General features: G+C 43.2%; 1 protein-coding gene across 1 annotated transcript; it reads right to left on the bottom strand.

The window, feature by feature from the left end:
• Window positions 1-6,689: 6,689 nt before the first annotated feature.
• LOC148059554 (coagulation factor XI-like) lies at window positions 6,690-10,664 on the bottom strand. Its single transcript, XM_087782261.1, has 9 exons — window positions 10,582-10,664; window positions 10,351-10,507; window positions 8,495-8,604; window positions 8,259-8,403; window positions 7,623-7,738; window positions 7,417-7,549; window positions 7,246-7,352; window positions 6,971-7,130; window positions 6,690-6,854 (listed from the first exon to the last, which is right to left on the bottom strand). The coding sequence occupies exons 1-9, from the start codon at window positions 10,640-10,642 to the stop codon at window positions 6,752-6,754; spliced, it is 1,092 nt and encodes a 363-aa protein (XP_087638387.1). The 5' UTR covers window positions 10,643-10,664; the 3' UTR covers window positions 6,690-6,751.
• Window positions 10,665-20,882: the final 10,218 nt, after the last annotated feature.

Genomic DNA, 20,882 nt, shown 5'->3' with positions numbered 1-20,882 from the left:
CACTTCAAACCACCGTTACAATTGTTTGTGTTCTCAAATAGTTGACACCTCAGTATTTATAAGAGTTGTTAGACTTGAGAGATATTACATTGTGGTTTGCTCACCCAGCTGTGCAGATCAGACCAGATCATAAATTATTAGCAATAGTATGGACAAATACATCCTTGTTATTACAGTATAACAATATATTTATAATATTTTTCATTGCATACTGGGATTTCTTTGTTTCTGGGAAATACACCAAATGAACTGGATATTGATTATGGTTAGTTTGTTTGTATACATTACTCTTTATGACTATTATTGTACAAATTTACCAATGTATTTGTCATGAACCGATCAGAACAGGAGACCCAGATGCGGAAGTGTCAATAATCCTCGGAGGAATAGTTCAGGATAAAATCTTTTAATAATCCAAACGGTCGGAACGGACCGGAACAAAAAACAAAACAGGCGCTCGGGACAGAGGCAGGGCACGGCTGGAGATTGGGGTCTCGAACAGCAACTAAAAACAAAAGGACAAAAATACTCACGTTAGTAACTTAAAGAGCTGACAACGTCAGGGGTTTCCAAAGGATGTCAAGAGAAGACACACAGGACACAAACAAACGGAAACACACCTTCAAAATAAAACACGAATGACAGTACCCCCCCCCCCTCTAGGTAGCGCCTCCAGGCGTTCTACCCCGTCTTTCTGGGTGCTCCCGGTAAAAGTCTCGGAGGAGGGAGGGGTCCAGGATGAGTGAGCGGGATATCCAGGAGCGCTCCTCTGGACCGTAGCCCTCCCAGTCTACTAGGTACTGGTAGCCCCGACCTCTGCGGCGAACCTCCAGGATCTTGTGCACTCTGTAGGTGGGGTGATCGTCAATGATGAGAGGTGGAGGTGGAGGCTCGGCTGGCGAACTAAGAGGACTGGTGGTGACAGGCTTCAGGAGGGAGACGTGGAAAGTAGGGTGGACCTTGAGCGACGGAGGGAGCTTGAGGCGCATGGCAGTGGGACTTATGATCCTCTCGATCTCAAAGGGCCCCACGAACCTGGGAGCCAGCTTGCGTGATTCCACAGGAAGGGGGAGGTCCCGGGTGGACAACCAGACCTTCTGGCCAGGTGAGTAATTCGGCGCTGGCACACGGTGCTTGTCAGCGAGTCGTCGATTCCGGGTGGCGGTGCGGGACAATGCAGCCTTGGTCTGGTGCCAGACAGACCGACAACGTCGTAGGTGGGCACGAACTGAGGGAACCGCTGCCTCCCTCTCCTGAGAGGGGAAGAGAGGTGGTTGACATCCGTACGCAGCCATGAACGGTGACCTCCCAGTGGCAGATGACGTTAGGGAATTGTGAGCATACTCCACCCAGGGGATGTGCTGACACCAGGAGGCAGGGTGACGAGCCGACACACAGCGTAGTGCTGAAGGCTAGCATTAGCCCCCAGGGACTTGCAGAATGCTCTCCAGACTTGCGAGGAGAACTGGGGTCCATGATCCGAGACGATGTCCACTGGGATGCCATGAAGTCTAAAAATGTGTAGGACCAGCAGCTCCACTGCGGACGGCAACTTGATCAGGGGGATGAAGTGCACCATCTTGGAGAAGCGGTCCACCACCGTAAGGATTACTGTCCTACCCATGGATGGAGGAAGACCGGTGACGAAGTCCACTGAGATGTGCGACCAGGGGCAACTCGGCACAGGTAAGGGTTGAAGGAGTCCAGCTGGGGGGTGACGAGAGGACTTTCCGCGAGCACAAGTGGCACAGGCAGCCACAAACTCCTTGACGTCGCGTGCCATCTCCGGCCACCAGAATCTTTGTCTGAGAAACGAGAGTGTCCTCGAAACGCCAGGGTGACACGCTACCTTGTGGTTGTGCCCCCACTGAAGCACTTGGGCACGAGCTGGCTGCGGAACAAAGAGTCTATCAGGCGGTCCAGAGCTGGGTCCTGGGTGACTCTCCTGAGCCTCCAGAACTACCCTCTCTATATCCCAGCTGGCCGCCCTAATAAAGCACCGCTTAGGTAGGATGGTCTCATCCGCAAGACCCTCCTGGGAAGGAGCAAACTGTCGGTATAAGGCGTCAGGCTTAATGTTCTTACCTTCTGGGCGGTAAGTCAGGGAAAAGTCAAATCGGCCCAGAAACAGGGCCCAACGGGCCTGGCGGGAGTTCAGGCGCCTGGCCTCCTGTAAGTAGAGCTGCTGGTTAAAGGAGTGTTCCGCCTTGGCGGACCAGAGGAAAGGACTCTTGGTGGAGGTAAGCTGGGTTAGTGGAGCGGCAACCTGGCTATAACCCCGGATAAACCTACGATAAAAATTAGCGAATCCCAGGATGTAGTAACTGTAACAGTAACTGTTGTAACTGTTTGCGGCTAACAGGCCCCGGCCACTGGGAAACTGCCTCCACCTTCATGGGATCTGGACTCAGCTGACCCTGCCCTAAAATAAAACCAAGAAAACTCACGGTGGAAACTCCAAACTCACTCTTCTCCGCCTTGACAAAAAGTCTGTTCTCTAACAGCCGTTGGAGAACGCGGCGTACATGGCTGAGGTGTTCATCACGGGAACTGGAAAAAAATCAAAATGTCATTAAGATAGTACACAAAATCATTTAAGAAATCCCTTAAGACCTCATTAATGAGTCTCTGAAAGACCGCTGGCGCATTGGTCAGGCCAAATGGCATGTCGAGGGCCTGACGCTCAGGACGAGAAACCTTGTAAAGTCGACTACAGGGGAGTGGAGAACCAGGAAGTAAGTCGATGGCGCAGTCATAAGTTTTTCCTCGCCATTGCTCACTGTACAGCTCACTGTACAGTGTTTTGTTTCTTGGTCTTTGTTGAATTGCTGGGATCTATTTTTCCTTAATCAACTGTAGTCTTATTTCAACTGTATAGTGTCTTGAGATAACTTTGTTATGATAAGACACTTTAAATAAAATTGAATTGAATTGAATTGAATAAGGACGGTGTGGTGGTAGGGATAGCGCCCTCTCCCTGCTAAAAACCTCACCCAAACTGTGATACTCCGGAGGAACGGAGGAAAGATCAGGAGGGGGAGAAATGGGAAGTTTAGGACGAGAGGTAGTAGGTGCAGAATGAAGACACTGTGAAAGACAATGAGGGCTCCAACCAAGTACAGTAGAATTCACCCAGTCAAAGTGAGGATTATGGAGACGAAGCCACGGGAGACCAAGAACTATAGGAGAAGAGGGAGATGAAATGATAAGAAAACAAATGACCTCAGAGTGGTTACCCGAAATAGTGATTGAAAGGGGAGTGGTCTGGTGAGTCACGTCTAGGAGAGGTCTGCCATCTATGGCGCAGACCAGGCGCGGAACGTCAAGTCTAACCAGGGGTAGGTCAAGGGAGAGGGCAAAGTTCTTATCAATAAAATTTTTGTCAGTGCCAGAGTCGATCAACACAGTCTCAGAGGTTGTGGTCGTGCCAGTCGTTAACAGGGCCGGAAGTGTGATTCGGTGAGGTGAGTCAGGGGAGCTAAAAGTGTGTCCCACCTGAGCACAGACGCCCGTTTGTGTAGGTCGGCTAACACGCTCCTGTAGACTGCGACCAGTCTGACCGCATCTCTCCCTCAATCTATTATCAATCCTTATAGCAAGGCTGATCAGAGCCTCTAAACCAGACATGGGCAAACTACGGCCCGCGGGCCACATACGGCCCGTTAGGCTTTTTAATCCGGCCCACCGAACTTGTCCAAATTATAGTAAAAACCTCCTTCATTTTCCCCTTTCCCAGCAATGCCCACGTTCCCCAATAGATGGCGTCGTGGATCTAGTTGTAAAACTTGTTAACTTCATGCGCAAGGGGACTTAATCATCATCAGTTCATTACGTTCCTGGAAAAAAACTGATGCGGATCACCAGGACCTACTTTACCACTCTCGCGTCCGCTGGTTAAGTTTGGGGAAAGTGTTTCAACGAGTCTGGGAGCTCAAAGAGGAGATTCGCTCATTTTTGGAGTTAATGAGGAAATCCGATGAATTCCCCGAGCTGAGCGACACAAACTGGCTTTGTGACTTTGCATTTGCTGTGGACATATTTTCACACATGAATGAGCTGAAAGTGAAGCTACAGGGGAAAGATCAGTTTGTGCACGACATGTACACAAATGTGAGAGCCTTCAAATCCAAGCTGGTTTTATTCTCCAGGCAAATTTCAAACAAATCTTTCGCACATTTTCCCACACTAGCCGTGCAGAAAAAGGCCGCCCGAAATGCGAAGAAATACTGCAAATCACTGGACTGACCTGCACAGAGAATTTTGCCGTCGGTTCTGTGATTTTGAAAAAAATTGACAAGTCACTTCAACTGGTGTCCTGTCCCCTGTCACAAGACCCCGAATCAGCACCGCAGGAGCTGCAATTGGAACTGATCGATCTTCAGTCTGACTCCGTCTCAAAGGAGAAGTTCAAGTCTCTTAAACTGAATGACTTTTATGCTTCACTTAACGAGACCACGTTTCCAAACCTCCGGAGGACGGCACAGAAGATGCTGGTGTTGTTTGGCTCGACCTACGTGTGTGAGCAGACGTTTAGCGTCATGAAAATCAACAAAGCCCATCACAGATCCAAGTTAACAGACCAACACCTCAGATCTGTCCTGAGAATTGCCAAAACAAAACTCACTCCAGACTTTGATGCACTGGCAAAAAAGGGAGACCAACAACACTGTTCCCACTGAAATTGGTGAGTTTTTCTGTTGTGTTATGAAAAAATGCATATGGAAAGTTTGGAAGTGCATCTTTTAATTAAGAGTAATGCGCATTTACGCACAGCAGCGGTACAGTAGCTTAATTAACACGCCGCACATCGCTCTTAATTTCAATTTCAATTATCAGCTGCAGGTAGGATATTTAATACAGCCTATGTCTGTGTGCTTGGCAAAGATACACGTGTACTGTTTGCGCGTGAAGGTGAGGGCGTCCGTGGCGAGTTTGTAGAGCGCGCGGTCAGGACAATCCATCCATGATTTTGCGGGGTTTAACAGAAGTACATGTTATTATATTAAGTAGATATTATTGAGCTTAAGTATATCGTTGTGTAATAATATGTTTTGAATGTTGAAAATGATTCCATTTTTCAATAAATGTTGATTTCTTTAACTTTGCACCTTCGATTGAAACTTATTAAAAACAGATGCAATCTTGATAAATCAGTGCGTATGCTATTTTAATCTATTTACATTTCCTCCTCCCAGTATCATGCAAAATAGTATGTAAACGCCATTTCTTGCATATTCCTTGAGACAAACTTATTAACTGATAAGGGCTATTTTTCACATTTGAAAGACAGTTAATAAATTGGGTTGTAGTGTTCTTACTGTGCTATGAGGTTTGCACACACTACATGTAATGCTTTAGTATATCCGGCCCAAACACTCCATCCAAATGCTCCTGGCCCGGCCCCTCTGTCAAATTTAAGAACCCATTGTGGCCTGCGAGTCAAAAAGTTTGCCCACCCCTGCTCTAAACCCTCTGATTCCTCCCTGGTGGCCAACTGATCCCTGACAGCATCATCTAAGCCCTGAACAAAAACAGTGACAAGAGCAGCCTCGTTCCAACAACTCTCAGCTGCTAAAATGCGGAAACTTATGGAGTACTGACCCACAGATTCGGCACCCTGTCTTAAACTAAGCAGTTTACGACAGGGTGCCGATGATGAGGCAGAACGATAAGGCAAATCAAAAACACGACGCAACTCAGTTGTGAAACTCTCATAAGCAGACAAGATAGGTGAGTTAGACTCCCATAAAGAAGTGACCCATTCAACAGCTCTTCCCTAATCTACAGAAGATTAATGAAAAATGCAATCTTAGCACGATCAGCAGAGTAAGAAACTGGTTGTGGATCAAAAACTAACTGACACTGTAAAAGAAACCGCCCACAAGCCCCCACACTCCGGTCATATTCTTCAGGAGAAGGTATATCAGGCTCACGAGCATACAGCGCAGCAACAGACTCAGGTGACGTGTGCGCAGCAGCGCCTGGGGCAGACTCAGGTGTGGGAGGGGCTGAGTGAAGAGTGAGTCCTTCCAACGTGGCTGCGAGTCGGAGGAGAATCACGCTCTCTTCCAGTGACGCCTCCTCCACAGCGCATAGTCTCTCGGCTTGGGTCTTCAGCGCATCCTGAAGCTCTGAAACTTCCGCTGGGTCCATCTTGTGGCCAGAGTATTCTGTCATGAACCGATCAGAACAGGAGACCCAGATGCGGAAGTGTCAATAATCCTTAGAGGAATAGTTCAGAATAAAAGTCTTTTAATAATCCAAACGGTCGGAACGGACCAGAACAAAAAACAAAACAGGCGCTCGGGACGGAGGCAGGGCACGGCTGGAGATCGGGGTCTCGAACAGCAACTAAAAACAAAAGGACAAAAAGACTCACGTGAGTAACTTAAAGGGCTGACAACGTCAGGGGTTTCCAAAGGATAGATCAATCAGATTTCAAAACGCGGAGCGAGATCAGAGATGCCAACCTGGAAACTGAATACTCTGGCGAGTTTTTCCGGGCAGGGATGCTCCTTATCAGTAGGAAGAACCCGCCACTCAATCATCCCCAGCCGCGCACCTGCCAGCGTCTGTCAAGAGAAGACACACAGGACACAAACAAACAGAAACACACCTTCAAAATAAAACATGAATGACATAAACATGACAGTATTTAATTCATGAATAAAGGAGAAATAAAAAAGGAGTAAGTTAATAGTAGTTATTTATTTTTATTTTTTAAAGATGATAAAAGCATTAAACAACAAGTTTAATTGCGGTTTCTCAGTGACAATCCAGACACAACATGAGGCAACTTGGCGACTTTAGGAGGCGCAGACATCGTAAAGGAATTCTTGAAATAGCAGCGGCCCCTAAAAGCAAAATGAAAAATAATATAACATTCAGGATTTAAAAAAACTATTAAAGTACATAATTTACATTTTTTTGACTGATTAAACATCATGTGTCAGAATAAAAACAACATTACCGGTATCTTGAGTCAGGGAAATCCTGCGTGACGTAAGTGTAGAACTGACAGTCGGGATTGCTGGTGCAGGATCGCTGGCAGGCATCAGCATCTTCCATCAGCTCAAAGCCGAGGTCGGAACCACGGAAATCAACTTTCTCATGAGCTTCCTTCACCCAGGCTGTCAGGATATATAATATAATATAAATATCCAAAAACAATGTCTGCTAGATCAATATAAATCAATTATTAAACATGTTTTCTAAGTTTGTTCAGTTGTTTAAAGTAATTCTCACCTTCATCTGTCTGGCAGAAGCGAGCCGGCAGCCCAGATGTAAACCCTTCTTTATAACTTCTCAAGAGTTCAACCGTATTTTTCTTCAGAAAGCAGGTCAACGAACCTCTGTGGAGGAGAAACACGGACGTTAAAAAACCTGTTCATCATGAAGAGATCGTCGAGCATGGACCCGTTATGAGTGAAGTGTGTGCAGAGAGGATGAGCTGAGCAAAGAGCCCGACAATGTCCAGCAGAGGCGGAAGGCTGCGTTTGAAGGTTGTTTCCTGGGATGTCGGTGTTTGGAAACAGTTGTACTTCACACTCTACACAAACACAAACACACACATGTATATGTTGAGCACATGGAACATGAACAGAAGTGCTGACTCAGCTCACTTTTGTCGGAGAGGTTTGTTTGTATTGCGTGAGAAAATCCACTGACGAGTCCTTCTTTTCTCTCCACGATTGGAGTTGTTGGTACATCCAGACTGAACTTCAGGAAACACTTGTACCTACAAACACACAACAAGAAACAAGTAAGTCAACTTTTTCAAGACACCAAAAACACACGCATGCACACACAGAAACATATGCACACACCCATGCATAGGTGCAAACATACACGCACAAACACACACACAAACAGAGAATATACACAAATAGACACATAAACACATAAACGAACACACACATAAACACAAACACATAAAAAAATTAAAACCCACACACAGACACACACACACACACGCATGCATCGGTGCACATATACACACACAAACATACACAAAACAAATACTCTAATACACATAAACAAACAAAAAAACACACATTCAGACAGACACTTATAAAACAAACAAAAAACACACATATGCACACAAACAAACAAACAAACACACAAACATACAGAGACAAACACACATAAAAACAGACATTCACACATGCACATGTAAAAAAAAAACCCACAATAATCCGACAATAAAGTAAAACGTTGAACAACAACAATCAGCCTCATGAAAAAGTGCAGATGTTCACCTGAGTTTTTCTGTTGTGAAGCTCTTGGTGATGAAGGTGTAGAAGTGACAGTTGACATCATGAGTGCAGACCCTCTCACACTCTTGGTAGTCTTGAGTAAACAGCTGTTTGTAGTCAGCACCAGGGAAGTCCACATCGTGGTAGACTTGAGGAAGGCAAGGAGAAATAAAACAATGAGGAGAAACCATCATCATCTCAGTCGTGGTCTCAGTACTTGAAAACACATTCTTGCTCACTTGGGTCAGAGCTGCAGGGTTTGAGAGAGAAACCTGACGTCACTCCGACCAGAGGCCTCTGGCTGTTGGGCTGTTTGGATTGAGTGGACTTCAGGTAGCAGTAGAAGTGTCTGCAGAGGATGAGATTTGTTCACCAGAGTTGTTCATTTCTGTGGCCAAAGCTTGTTTTGTTTAGAGAAAAATAGGTGCAGCCAGTGAAGAGTTTTAACGATCGGGGAAATGTGAGTTCTTCTACTAGAGCGAGTCAGAATTCTTGCTGCAGAGTTTTGTATTAACTGCAGGCGAGACAGCTCCTTCTTGTTTAGACATGAAAACAATCTGTTGAAATAGTCCAGACAAGAAGACACAAATGCATAGATTATAAACTCCAGGTCATGCTGTGACATATTTTTCCTAGGAAGGAAACAGTTTCTGGTTAGTTTTCTGCAGTGTTGAACTAGATACATGTCTTTTTCAAATACAACACCTAGATTTCTAAGGCTCAGTTTGACAGACTGACCTTAGTCACCCAAGTATTGACTCAACCCTGGAGTCTTATCATCAGGAGCAATAACCGGGGTTTCAGTTTTGTCCACACTTAGCTGCAAAGTATTTTCACTCAGCCACTGTTTGTTTTCTTTGATAAGATCCTACAAGGAAGGACGTCGGACAAGCATGAGGAGGGTTTAATCTCATTTACCAGTACCAAAATATCACCCAGATACAGCACTAAAGGAAGACCACGAGGAGGAGACAGGCTCAGTGACAGCAGGGGTTCCACACAAAGGGGGAGGGATTTTCTCTTTGATCAATTTAATTTTGTCAACAATGCATTGCTGTCAGCTTCACAGAAGACAGGTGTGATTAGAGGAGCAGGAGACACGAGAGAATTGATCGAGTCAAACAACACTTTTGGGTTTTTCTTATTTGCTGCTACCAATTTCCTGATGTAATGAGATCTGGCAGTTTCCACCATCTCATTGTATGAAGACATCAGATCCCTGATGTCTTTTGACAAAGTCTCTTCAGACTCAGGAGATCTTCATTTGTCCAAGGTCACAGTTTTTTTTCTGAATTGTCAGGTTCGATTTATATACAACAACAAGGTGAACAACAAGGACAGAACCTTGGAGATACAGAGCTCGGTACTCGCTCACTTGCCAACATTTTTATATTGAATTTAAAAGTCTATGATTTAAAAAATATTTGAATTAGAACATTTGTTTCTAAGTATTGGATTTATTATGTAAAACTATGTGTAATTATATATATATATATATATATATATATATACATATTTAAACATTTATATTAAATTGTTTTAAACCTTCAGTTCCTCTGAGTCTGAATCCCCGGAACTTTACCCAGAGGCAACACAATAGATACCTCAAAACCTGTTTGTTTTTGGTCTTTGGGTCACCTTGACCCTGAGATAAGGAATAAAAAAAAAAGAAGATTTGACATTTTTTAATTTTGAAATTATGGAATTTGATTTTTCCATGAAAAAGTAATTGAACCTTATAATACAGAAATCATGGATTTTAATTACTCCAGGAAATAATTCAATGCTTTGAAAAAAATATTAAATAGAGAGTCAACGTTTGAAATTTGAAATTTAACCATTCAATATTCTGACATCAAGTTTTCTGATCAAAAATATTTGAGTGGCATGTTTAAATACATATTTTAAAACAAATTATTTCACAAAAAGGTGAAAAACCTTTTCTTTTTCCAGCACTCATCAATTATTTTTAGGGTCTTATCATTTGTCATCGCCAACAGGTGAGTTTTACTCGTATCCTCATCATTTCTCTGTTGCCTCATAAACAGTTGAGATCTTCATCTGAGCAGCGAAGTGTGACTTCCACCCTCAGTACCTGTGGTCGACGGTCCAGTCCGCCCTGACAAACGTGAAGAAGAGACAGGCCGAGTGCTGCGTGCACAGCTGCTGACAGTGATTCTCATCAGCAGCGTATACAAACTTGATATCGGTTCCAGGAAAATCCACGTCTTTGAGAAGTTCCTTCGAGCACTCTGCGTGGAGATGAACAGATAAACATGGCCGACACACAGATGCTAGATAATGCTATGGAGGAAGTTGCTTCTACCTTGACTGGCCGCGATGGCGAGCAGAGAGAGAAGACTGGCGAACACCATGGGAGGAGCCATCTCTGTTAAACGGTAGAGATGGTTTGAGTCCCGGTGTTTAAGTAAGCTGCGACTAGACATTGTTGCACTGTCACTGTTTGACTCCAAAGGTTTTGTTTGTTTAAGATTAGATAATTCACTATTGAAGGCAAACCGGGGAATCAGAGAAGTGGAATTGGGTTTAAATTGGGGAAGTATTGAAGAAGGAACCAAGAGGTTGTCGACTGGAAATTAGTGAACCCAGACCAGATCAACGGGATGATGGATTTTATTAACTATGGTTCGAAGCCCAGCAGGTAATTCACAAAGCAATTCTTACGATCATCAGATTCTTAACATCTTTCACATTGACTTCATACAGGACACAATGAGGTCCGCCCTCTGGACCTGCTTGGTATGACTCGTGTCTGGACATTCGGCCAAGACAATTTCACAAGATATTTTCCCAATCTCTCAGTGTGTGTGTGTGTGTGTGCGTGTGTAGCTTCTCCACTAGCTGGAGAAGCCACTAGGATGATGTCAGTGATCTTGGACCAATAAGCCTTTAAGCCACCACATATCCACCCGTTGTTAATTTCAACTAACTAAAACGGTTAAAACTGGAGTCCGTTTCCGTCGCTCCAACACAACGTCACCTCCGGGTCTTAATACTTTGCTTTATGGAGAAAAAAGGTCAATGCAGAGTGTAACGGGTCGTTTATTCGCCGCTTCAAGTCAAACAAAATACAGCTTTTACGATCGATCTGACGCGCTCTTTGCCGGCAGCTCTTTAGGTCGATAGCTCCGGGAAAGACAGTCCCGAACAATAGAAACATCGCTATATTTAAAGCAAATTTTCGGGCCAAGAGGTCCTCCCCCTATCGCCCTATTGGTTCCTTTAAACTCCCTAAGTCACAATCTGTGGAGAGTTCTTCCTACTCTGTTTCCTTTTATAATCATTCAAATGTTCTTAGGTGGGAGTTCCTGTCTCCTAGCCCCCCCCCTCACAGATGTGTCGTTCTTTTGCTTCGTTCTTTTGATCCACGACCCAAGGGATGAAAAGGGCAGACAAACACGATTAAATAACCGTTGTCATGACTCTACGTCTGTTCCAAGCTTGCCTTGCCTTGTGTAAATCAGTCGGAGTGAAATGTTGATTGTGAATGTGTATTCAAACGTTTAAGCTCTTAGATGAAGCTAGTAATTTATACTTTATATTTTGATTATCTTTTAGCATTAAGTGTATAATCATTTTTTATCTAACTCCCCCTGTTGACGTGGCCTTTATAGGTCACCTCATAAACAAAAAAGTCCAATTTTCTAAATCAATGGTTGTTCCGCAGCAACATTTTATCGTTTTTTATCTAATATTATCATTTTGCCAACAACATATTATCATCATGTACCTGCACACGCTATATGTATAACCGAAAGTATAATCATCTGTCTGCAATATTAATATTTTTTTAAACGGTGACACAAGGTTTGGCCTTATTGAGAAGTGGTCTTTCTCATTCTTTCATCATGTTTCTCAGTAGTCCAGTCCATCAGCATTATCGTTATCATCATTATCTGCAGTCGGTCTGATTGTTCTTCATATTCCATAGTCGGTGTGACTGTTCTCCTTCGTCATCTAGTCCTCTTCGTCCATGTCCTGATTCCAGGCGTGCAGAGGAAAAGCCGATCCCAGAAATCCGTCTTCTTCGATCTTCTCCGAGTCCATCTTCTTCAAGCTACACACAAATAACCTTCATTCAGGAGTAGCCCTACCAATTTTTTTTTTTTTTTATGTAATAGAATTGGGCAATTCCCCATGTACTTATCCACTTGTTTCTTAGGATAGGAGAAGGTGTTTGATAATACTTCTCTTTTGAGTGCGTCTACTCATCCAGGTCAGAAAGTCCTGCGTTCCCTTTGACTTGATTTTTTATATCCTCCACTGATTTTGTCCCTGGTTGGAGAGAGTAAAACACACCTCCACTGCCCTCATGCCTGTGATCTTGCAGTATGAGCCGACCACAATACATCTTCTTTTACCCCCATTTTGTATTTTTATAATTTCCATATTGGTTCTATTAACATTTTTTATATATTTTTTTATTTCTACTTTTAATATATATTTTATTTCTTCTTTAGTTTATTTTAAATCTAGTTCAGTTTTAGTTTTAATCTAAATTAGTTAATTTTTATTGTTAGTGTTATTTAAGTTTTAGGTTCATTCCAAGTTTTTGATTGCTTCTCTTTTAATTTTTCTTTTCTTTTTCACTTTGATTTACCAGGGTGTCCCCCATAAGGACATAATACCAGGAATCCCCAAATTAGGAGCATCACTTTCATCAGTCATGTTCACTGTTCATTCATTGCTCATTCCATTCATAGATCAATTTCCCCATAACATCTTTTTATGTTACCTGTCCTTTGGGCTACTGTGGTCTGATCATCTCATAGATCACCTTGATCCAACTCCCCCTGTTTAACTACGCCATTTCTGCTGTAGTCCTTCTTGTGGAACCCTGTGAGAGTCTTAAGATGTTATTTTTACCAGGTTTTCTTCTTATGGTGGTCTGACTGTTCTGCACTGGTGTTGGTGCCACCACTTGCTGTGTCACATTCCAGGTATCTCCACCTGAATGCAAATTTAAACCTGGATCCTCCATGACCTTTGTTAGGTCATTTTTAAGGCTTTCTTTGTCTCCTTCAACTGCAAAAGGAGAACTAGACATATTCGTTAAATACAAGAAAAACATACAACTTTTATTTCTGCAGAATTGAAACTGGGGTGTTATGTTGTTTGACCTCACCTGTGTTGAACTTTGAAAATCATTCCTTTACCATTCAATTAAAACCTACATCTTTTTTATATGAAACCTTTTAAGTTTTCTTTTTCAAATTAATGTCACCACTATTCCAAAGGCCTTTCTTAACTGACCATTTCTACAATCTGATTCACACATCTACTTCCCACCTTATGAAGGCTCTGGAGCGGCTGGTCCTTAGTTACCTGAGTCCTCTGGTGCGCTCCTCCATGGATCCGTTGCAGTTTGCCTACCAACCTGACATCGGCGTGGAGGACGCCATCATCTTCCTTCTCCACCGAGCACTTTCTCACCTGGAGTTGCCTGGAAGCACTGTGAGGATCCTTTTCCTGGATCTAAGCAGTGCTTTCAATACCATCAGGTCAAACATCCTGAGGGACAAGCTGGAGCTGTCTGGAGCGGACACTCACCTCACGGACTGGATTGTGGACTACCTCACCAGCCGTCCACAGTTCGTGAGGACCCGGGATGGGGTTTCGAGGACTGTACTGTGCAGTGTAGGGGTCCCCCAGGGAACAGTGTTAGCACCGTTCCTCTTTTCACTGTACACTGCAGACTTCCAACACCTGTCTCCCACCAGTCACCTGCAGAAGTTCTCGGACGACTCCGCCATCGTCGGCCTCATTAGGGACGGGGATGACGGGCCGTACCGGGGACTTGTCCAGGACTTTGTTGACTGGTGCCTGGAAAACCACCTTCAGATCAACTCCAGCAAAACTAAGGAGTTGATTGTGGATTTCCGGCGGTGTCCCTCCATCTCCCCCTCACCACTGAACATCCAGGGACAGGACATTGAGATTGTCACGACTTACAAGTTCCTGGGTGTTCACCTCAACAACCGCCTGGACTGGGTGGATAACACTGCTGCTCTTTATAAAAAAGGGCGGAGTAGAATCTACCTGCTCCGGAGGTTGAGGTCGTTTGGTGTCCAGGGGCCACTCCTAAAGTCATTCTATGACTCAGTAGTGGCCTCTGCCATCTTCAACGGTGTGGTCTGCTGGGGGAGCAGCATGACAGCAAAGGATAGGGCTAAACTGGACAGCCTTATTAAGAAGGCCAGTTACGTCCTAGGGCGCCCCCTGGATCCTGTGGAGGAAGTGACTGGAGGGAGGATGCGGAGCAAGCTGGGCTCCATGAGGAGGAACTTGTCTCACCCTCTCCAGCACACACTGAGGGCATTGAGGAGCTCCATCAGTGATAGGATGCTCCATCCCCGGTGTGTGAGGGAGAGGTACCGCAGGTCTTTCCTCCCTGCTGCCATCAGACTCCACAACAAGAACACACCAAGATAACTATTTAACTGCACCTCTTGTTATTTATGTAAATATGATTGTGTATATATTATATAGCGCAGATTTATCTTTTATTCCATTTAGATTTTCTTTCTCGTTTTTATTTCTGGGTGTTTTTATTTCTCTTGCTGCTGTTAAACCGAATTTCCCCTCGCGGGACTAATAAAGGTTTTCTGATTCTGATTCTACAATCTCACACCTCAACTACTACTCAAAAGTCTTCTCCTTACCTACAACTTCTACTCGGCTTGTGGAACTGTGGTCCTGCATGACTACTAAAAAATCTACATTCCCTTTTTATTTTAAGAGATTTGTAATATGCTGGGATTTGTGGGTAGAAAGGACATTCATTACTCCAGTGACTTGGTTGTCCACATGAAAAGCAGCAGTTGTTGCCTGGTGTGAAATACTGGCTGCAGCCATTTGCGGCCACTGTTCAGCTTCCCCATCTTTGTGCGTGCATGACATCAGTTCATTCACATCTATCTTTGTAGGGAACACCTTTCTCATGGCCCTAATTATTCGTTTTGCATGATGAGAAAAAAGTGCTTGATATGGCTCCCTACAAGTTCCTGCTTTTTCCTCTATTTATAACAAATTATCAAAACCCACACATGCCATAACAATTTGTTTCCAATTGCCAATGGCCAAAACAAATCCTTCCATTTTCTTGATGTAGACCTGTATCCATAGGCTTGCTCCCATTTCTAACTGCGGAAGTTCTTCTTTCAAACATTGCACGTTTATCGCACTCGCTGAAATGTAATCAGTATAATCCCTCTTTCTTCTACTCTTCACCACTAGAGGAAACTGTCCATAAGGTCCTGTTCCCAATCCATCTAATCTCCCTTTCTCACCTTTTCTAGTTTTAACTTTATGTTTAGAGGGTGTCAGTGACGTGCCTGGGTCAAGTCTATAATTACAATGTTTGTCATGTTCCTCATTCTTACTGCTGCTTCTTTCCTCACTGATATTTTTCTGATTTTTCATCTACTTCCTCACTCAGCTGCTCTATAGTTTCAAGTGTACTTGTCATGGCTGCACTCACATCTTTATCTACTTTTTCTTGTCCTTGTCTTATTGCTATTTCAAATGATCTGTTAAGTGTGCCTGGGTGCTTACTTTCTCTTTTAATACCATTTCTTGAAATTCAGCAGAGAGTTGTTCATAACGATTAAAAGGATTTTTTTCCTGACAGTTGTAGATTTACATTTTGGTTTCCACCTTCTAGGGAAGGTGATGGTGAATCTGTTTTTTCAGTAACATTATTTTCATCAACAACTTCCTTTTTAGCAGTTCTCACTGGTGCCATCACTTCAGTATTCGACTTTATCATTTTTACCATTTCAATCAGCATAGAAAATCTGTCTTTATCAGTTTTTGTTTTTTCTAAAAGAGCCAGTTTGTGTTTGTCACTAAACAACATGCTTGTTCTTCTCACCCTAATGACTTCAAGTTCTATGGTAATGTTCTTCACAGTTTCTTTAAGAATATCTTCTTCAGGCATCTCCCTGTCCCAGTCAGGCAGACTTCCAACCTTTCTCTGCTTTTTAGCCCATTCATACCAGTTTTTCACAACATTTTTCCGATCCAAGGGACTCATTCTTCATTCATGCTTTTTTCCTTCCCCAAAAATATTATAACACGCTTGAATACTTATTTTATAATGACCAAAAGTCTTTATAAAAAACTTGCAACATGAAATTCACAAGGAAAAACGCCTTATTTAACCAATAGAAGTCTACGGTAGTTGACCGTAAAACTACTTTTTCATCAAGAACGTTTTTTTTTGTTTTTTTTTATCATAATATAAGTATTCCTAAGGCAGCGTAACCTATAAAAGCCTTTTTTAAAGAAAACATACCATTCGTACTCTCGGGGGTTAAGCGTCTCTAAAATGGTGAAATAAATGCCTTTATAACGTGCTAATAGAGATATATTTGCCACTCGAAAGAATCCCAAGACAATTTTATTCAATCTGTGGTTACTTCATGTTCCAAAAGTCGTAACGGAAAACTAAACCACACCACAACAACAAGCTATCTTTTCGTTTGCCTTACAAGCGGAACCAATCCACAACTCATCCACTCACACGGCTTCAGACATCGATTAACTCAGCCAGACGAAACTAAATGCAGAAATTAAATAAAAGGTTTTCTTCTTACCTTAGTTTGGGCCAGTTCTTTGGGCTGAGAAAAACTTCTATCAGTCGCCGTCTTTTCATCCAAGAATCTCCACTAAAAATCCGTTGTAACTTGCACCATTTAAAACGGTTAAAACTGGAGTCCGTTTCTGTCGCTCCAACACGACGTCACCTCCGGGTCTTAATACTTTGCTTTATGGAGAAAAAAGGTCAATGCAGAGTGTAAGGGGTCGTTTATTCGCCGCTTCAAGTCAAACAAAATACTTCAGGTGGATAGCTCCGGGAAAGACGGTCCCGAACGATAGAAACATCGCTATATTTAAGGCAAATTTCCGGGCCGAGAGGTCCTCCCCCTATCGCCCTATTGGTTCCTTCAAACTCCCTGTGTCACGATCTCCTGTGGAGAGTTCTTTACTACTTTGTTTCCTTTTCTAATCATTCAAATGTTCTTCAATGGGAGTTCCTGCTTACTTTTTGTGTATATACCCCATAGGAATGTTAATACCAGTCGCAGGAAAGTTTAGTAGGTCATTCCGGAAGTGCGAAAGACAAAAAGATAATCCGTGATGTACGACTGAACAAGAAAATGATTAGCAGTTAGCTCATACTTTAGCATATTCAATTTATACACAACTTGTAATAGTTTTTCAAACACTGATGATATAACACCCGAGCATCCAATCTAAAACTTCTCTGTTCTGTCTTGTCATAATACTAATTCCACCATACACAGCCGTTGAAGACATTCTGAGTCGAACTAGTGCACATAATCCCACCCAGTAAAGTGGCAACGCGTTGAGAAAAATGTTATTTCCACACATCAAATAACTGTCCGCAATCGCTATAGTTTGTGTTATCATGAATAATGACGTCGAGTAAGTCATGGGTGGGATTGGCAGCCCTGCTTTCCAAATGTAGTATGGGTAATCCCATCGTTTAACTCTATCTGGCCTGCTACTCCAATCTTTATCTCTTATTATGTGACCATTAAAAGGCTTGTTTGAATCGTACTTATCTGAGGTGCTTCTTTCATTCTTTTTTTGGATTGGCTGGGTGTGCGTCGCACTGGAGGCTCCTCCCGTCGGACTCGATGTTGTCCTTGTGTCGTCGCAAGCCCGTTCCCTGGAAATAACCAAATGAGACAGATTGTCACCACAAGAAAATGTGTCACCAGCATTTTAATTTTCTACTGATTGAGCTTCACTGCCCCGATTATCGCTGTTGTCGTTGGTCTTTGGTGTGTGAGCCTTGATGCAGTGGCTCAGATGAAACAAAGTCTTTCTGCCTTCGACTTGGACACGGTTGGTGTGGCTCAGACCACCGTGTATGGGCCTTCTCGTCTCGGCTCGTGCCACTTCCGCCGGAAGACCTTTATGTACACCAGATCTCCTGGGACCACCAGACTCTTGATCCCAGTCACCTCAGGTTGTAGTTTTCTTCTGAAGGTAAATCATCTTGTGGATGATTGTTAATTGCTGGATATAGTTTTGAACTCCCTCTTCTGCTTCTGCTTTGAGCGGATACTGCGGTCGCTTTGGTAGCTTTATGTTTGGTTTCAACTCTATTTGTACTGGGCTGCCTGATTTAACCAGACCAACATCTGTGTCATGCTTTGAAAACAAGTGGTCTGGGATCTGTGTCAACATTTCTTTAAGCAGTATGTTTTCGGTTTTACCAAAATTGGTATTCGGACTTCGTCATCATTTGTGGCAAGTCTCACTGGATCAGTCATTTCGAGGATTTGTGTTGTTCCCGAGAATCCTTTTGTTTTTACAAATTTTCCGGACATGGGGAGGTCTGTGGCATCAATTGGTGTTACACAGGTTGCGCCTGTGTCTAGCAGCATCAGAATTAGTTTGTCTTCAATTTAAACATAACCATTGGATTCTCGCCCACGTTCGGCTAGTGATTTAAAAGTTGACTCTTTAGGATTCTGTGGGCCCCTCTAGTACCCAAATTTCGGTCCAGCCCATGCGTTCCTTGGCTGTCCCATGATTGTGGCCTTAGTCGGTTTCCTATTCCTCCGTCCATCCTTTCAGGAACATTGTTTGGACAATCTCTTCTTATGTTCCCCGGTCTTTTGCAGTTATAGCCTGTCCTTACTGCAGGTTGAAATGACTGTCTGTACGCCCCTCTCTGTGATGGGAGGTATGGGGCTTGTCTTAACTGGTTATATGGTTGGTTATATCGGCCCCCATGGGGCTGTTATGGGTACCTTTCAGTCTCTCGTGGGGCACTTGTTAGACGTTCTGGGGGCAGGGAAGGTGCCATGGCTTCCACCACGGGGGCTTGAAAACTTGCTTTGGTCTTTCCCTGGAGTTCGACAAGTTGCATTTGCGCCACCTTTTTTGCACTTTTCTTTCTTGTTCTTTGATTCTTTTTTCATAATTTCTGTACTTTTCAATGGCGTGTACCACATGATCAAGGAACACTCGATATGGCATATTGGGCCCACCCAGGGACGCCAATATATTGAAGAAGGAACCAAGAGGTTGTCGACTTGAAATTAGTTAACCCAGAGCAGATTAACGGGATGATGGATTTTATTAACTGTGGGTCGAAGCCCAGCAGGTAATTCACAAAGCAATTCTTACGATCATCAGATTCCTAATATCATTCAAATTGACTTTATACAGGACACAGTGAGGTCCGCCCTCCGGACCTCCTTGGTGTGACTCGTGTCTGGACACTCGGCCAAGACGATTTGACAAGATGTTTCCCAATCTCATTTCATAAACTGTTTTCCCAATCTCTCAGTGTGTGTGTGTATGTAGCTTCTCCAGTAGATGGAGAAGCCTCTAGCATGATGTCAGTGATCTTGGATCAATAACCCTTTACGCCACCACAGAAGCCTTCTAGAGCTCATGGACATTCTGTCCTGGACTGTCCATTTGTTGAGTCGCATGAAGAAGGGTGCCCGGTTGATTGTTAAGGAAGATTGTATTTTCTTATGCTTGGAAATAGTAAATAAATTAGCCGAACATACTATGGATTGTTACTTTTTCTCCATAAATTGAAGGACAAGACCCGAGACGGAAGTGACCAATGTCCGTGCACAGACGTCGTGTTTGACTATTTTAGTCTCCTCCTATGGCACTGAAATAATTCCACCTGGTTAGTGCCTGAACGTCCTGGACTTGACAATATATTTCTGTATTTCATGAAAGAATATTTATTGTAACAATTCATTTGAAACAAGGCAACACAACATACAACTACTTTACTGTGGTGCAATCGAAAGTACAGGAGTATGGATTACAAGCTCAAGTGTATTGAGATTTAATTTATACTTAAAAATGGGTTGGATTTGACCGGATGGTGAAGCTCAGTTGGTGAAACCCTTGTGTGGCGTCACAAGAGTTAAGGACTAGAAGATGAAGTACAACTAAAACATCTGAATTCTCCGGTTTATAGCAGCAGCTCAGTGCCCACCTCAGCAGCTGCCTCACACTTCACTGATCTGTTACAGCCGTGAGAGGCGCTCGGAGGGGCGGGCAGGTATAGCTTCACCTGGAGGGAGGTCGACACTGTCTGTGCGCTGCTGCCATCAAGTGGATAATAGATAGTAGTGCAGCCTTGTGTATAATTGCGTCCCAAGATTAGAAACAAAGAACTTTTTTATGAAGGACGATAAATGACTTATGTATAAATACATGTCGAAATAAATGTATAAATATGTAATGAAATGTAAAAATAAATGTGTAGATGAATATCAATATGTCAAAATGTCAAAATAATAATATGCTAACTCTCTTTTTTATTTAAAAAATGTGTAGCGTTCGCAGAAAGAGAGCATAAAAGGTTCATCAACTTTATTGATAATGCTGATCAGGCTGCTGTGCCACAGACAACGCCAAAAAAACAGTTTCGAACAACAACTGTCCGTCTTCTTCTTCTTCTTCTTCTTCTTCTTCACGAACAGAGACTCGCGATGCCTTCACAGATCTCTGTAAACTTCGAACTTACCACTTCAAACCACCGTTACAATTGTTTGTGTTCTCAAATAGTTGACACCTCAGTATTTATAAGAG

Source organism: Callionymus lyra, chromosome 19 (assembly GCF_982586985.1).
Source record: "Callionymus lyra chromosome 19, fCalLyr1.hap1.1, whole genome shotgun sequence".
Lineage (NCBI taxonomy): Eukaryota > Metazoa > Chordata > Actinopteri > Syngnathiformes > Callionymidae > Callionymus > Callionymus lyra.
The sequence above is the reverse complement of the archived record's forward strand: the minus strand, read 5'-3'. Positions and strand labels throughout refer to the sequence as shown.

Bases quoted from the DNA above. Each gene is read 5' to 3' on its own strand.
- LOC148059554 (XM_087782261.1), bottom strand. From the start codon at position 10,642: ATGGCTCCTCCCATGGTGTTCGCCAGTCTTCTCTCTCTGCTCGCCATC. The intron at 8,605-10,350 runs GTACTGAGGGTG...CATCCTCTGCAG, and splicing joins GACTGGACCGTCGACCACAG to ACACTTCTACTGCTACCTGA. The intron at 7,131-7,245 runs GTGAGAATTACT...ATATCCTGACAG, and splicing joins CTTCTGCCAGACAGATGAAG to CCTGGGTGAAGGAAGCTCAT.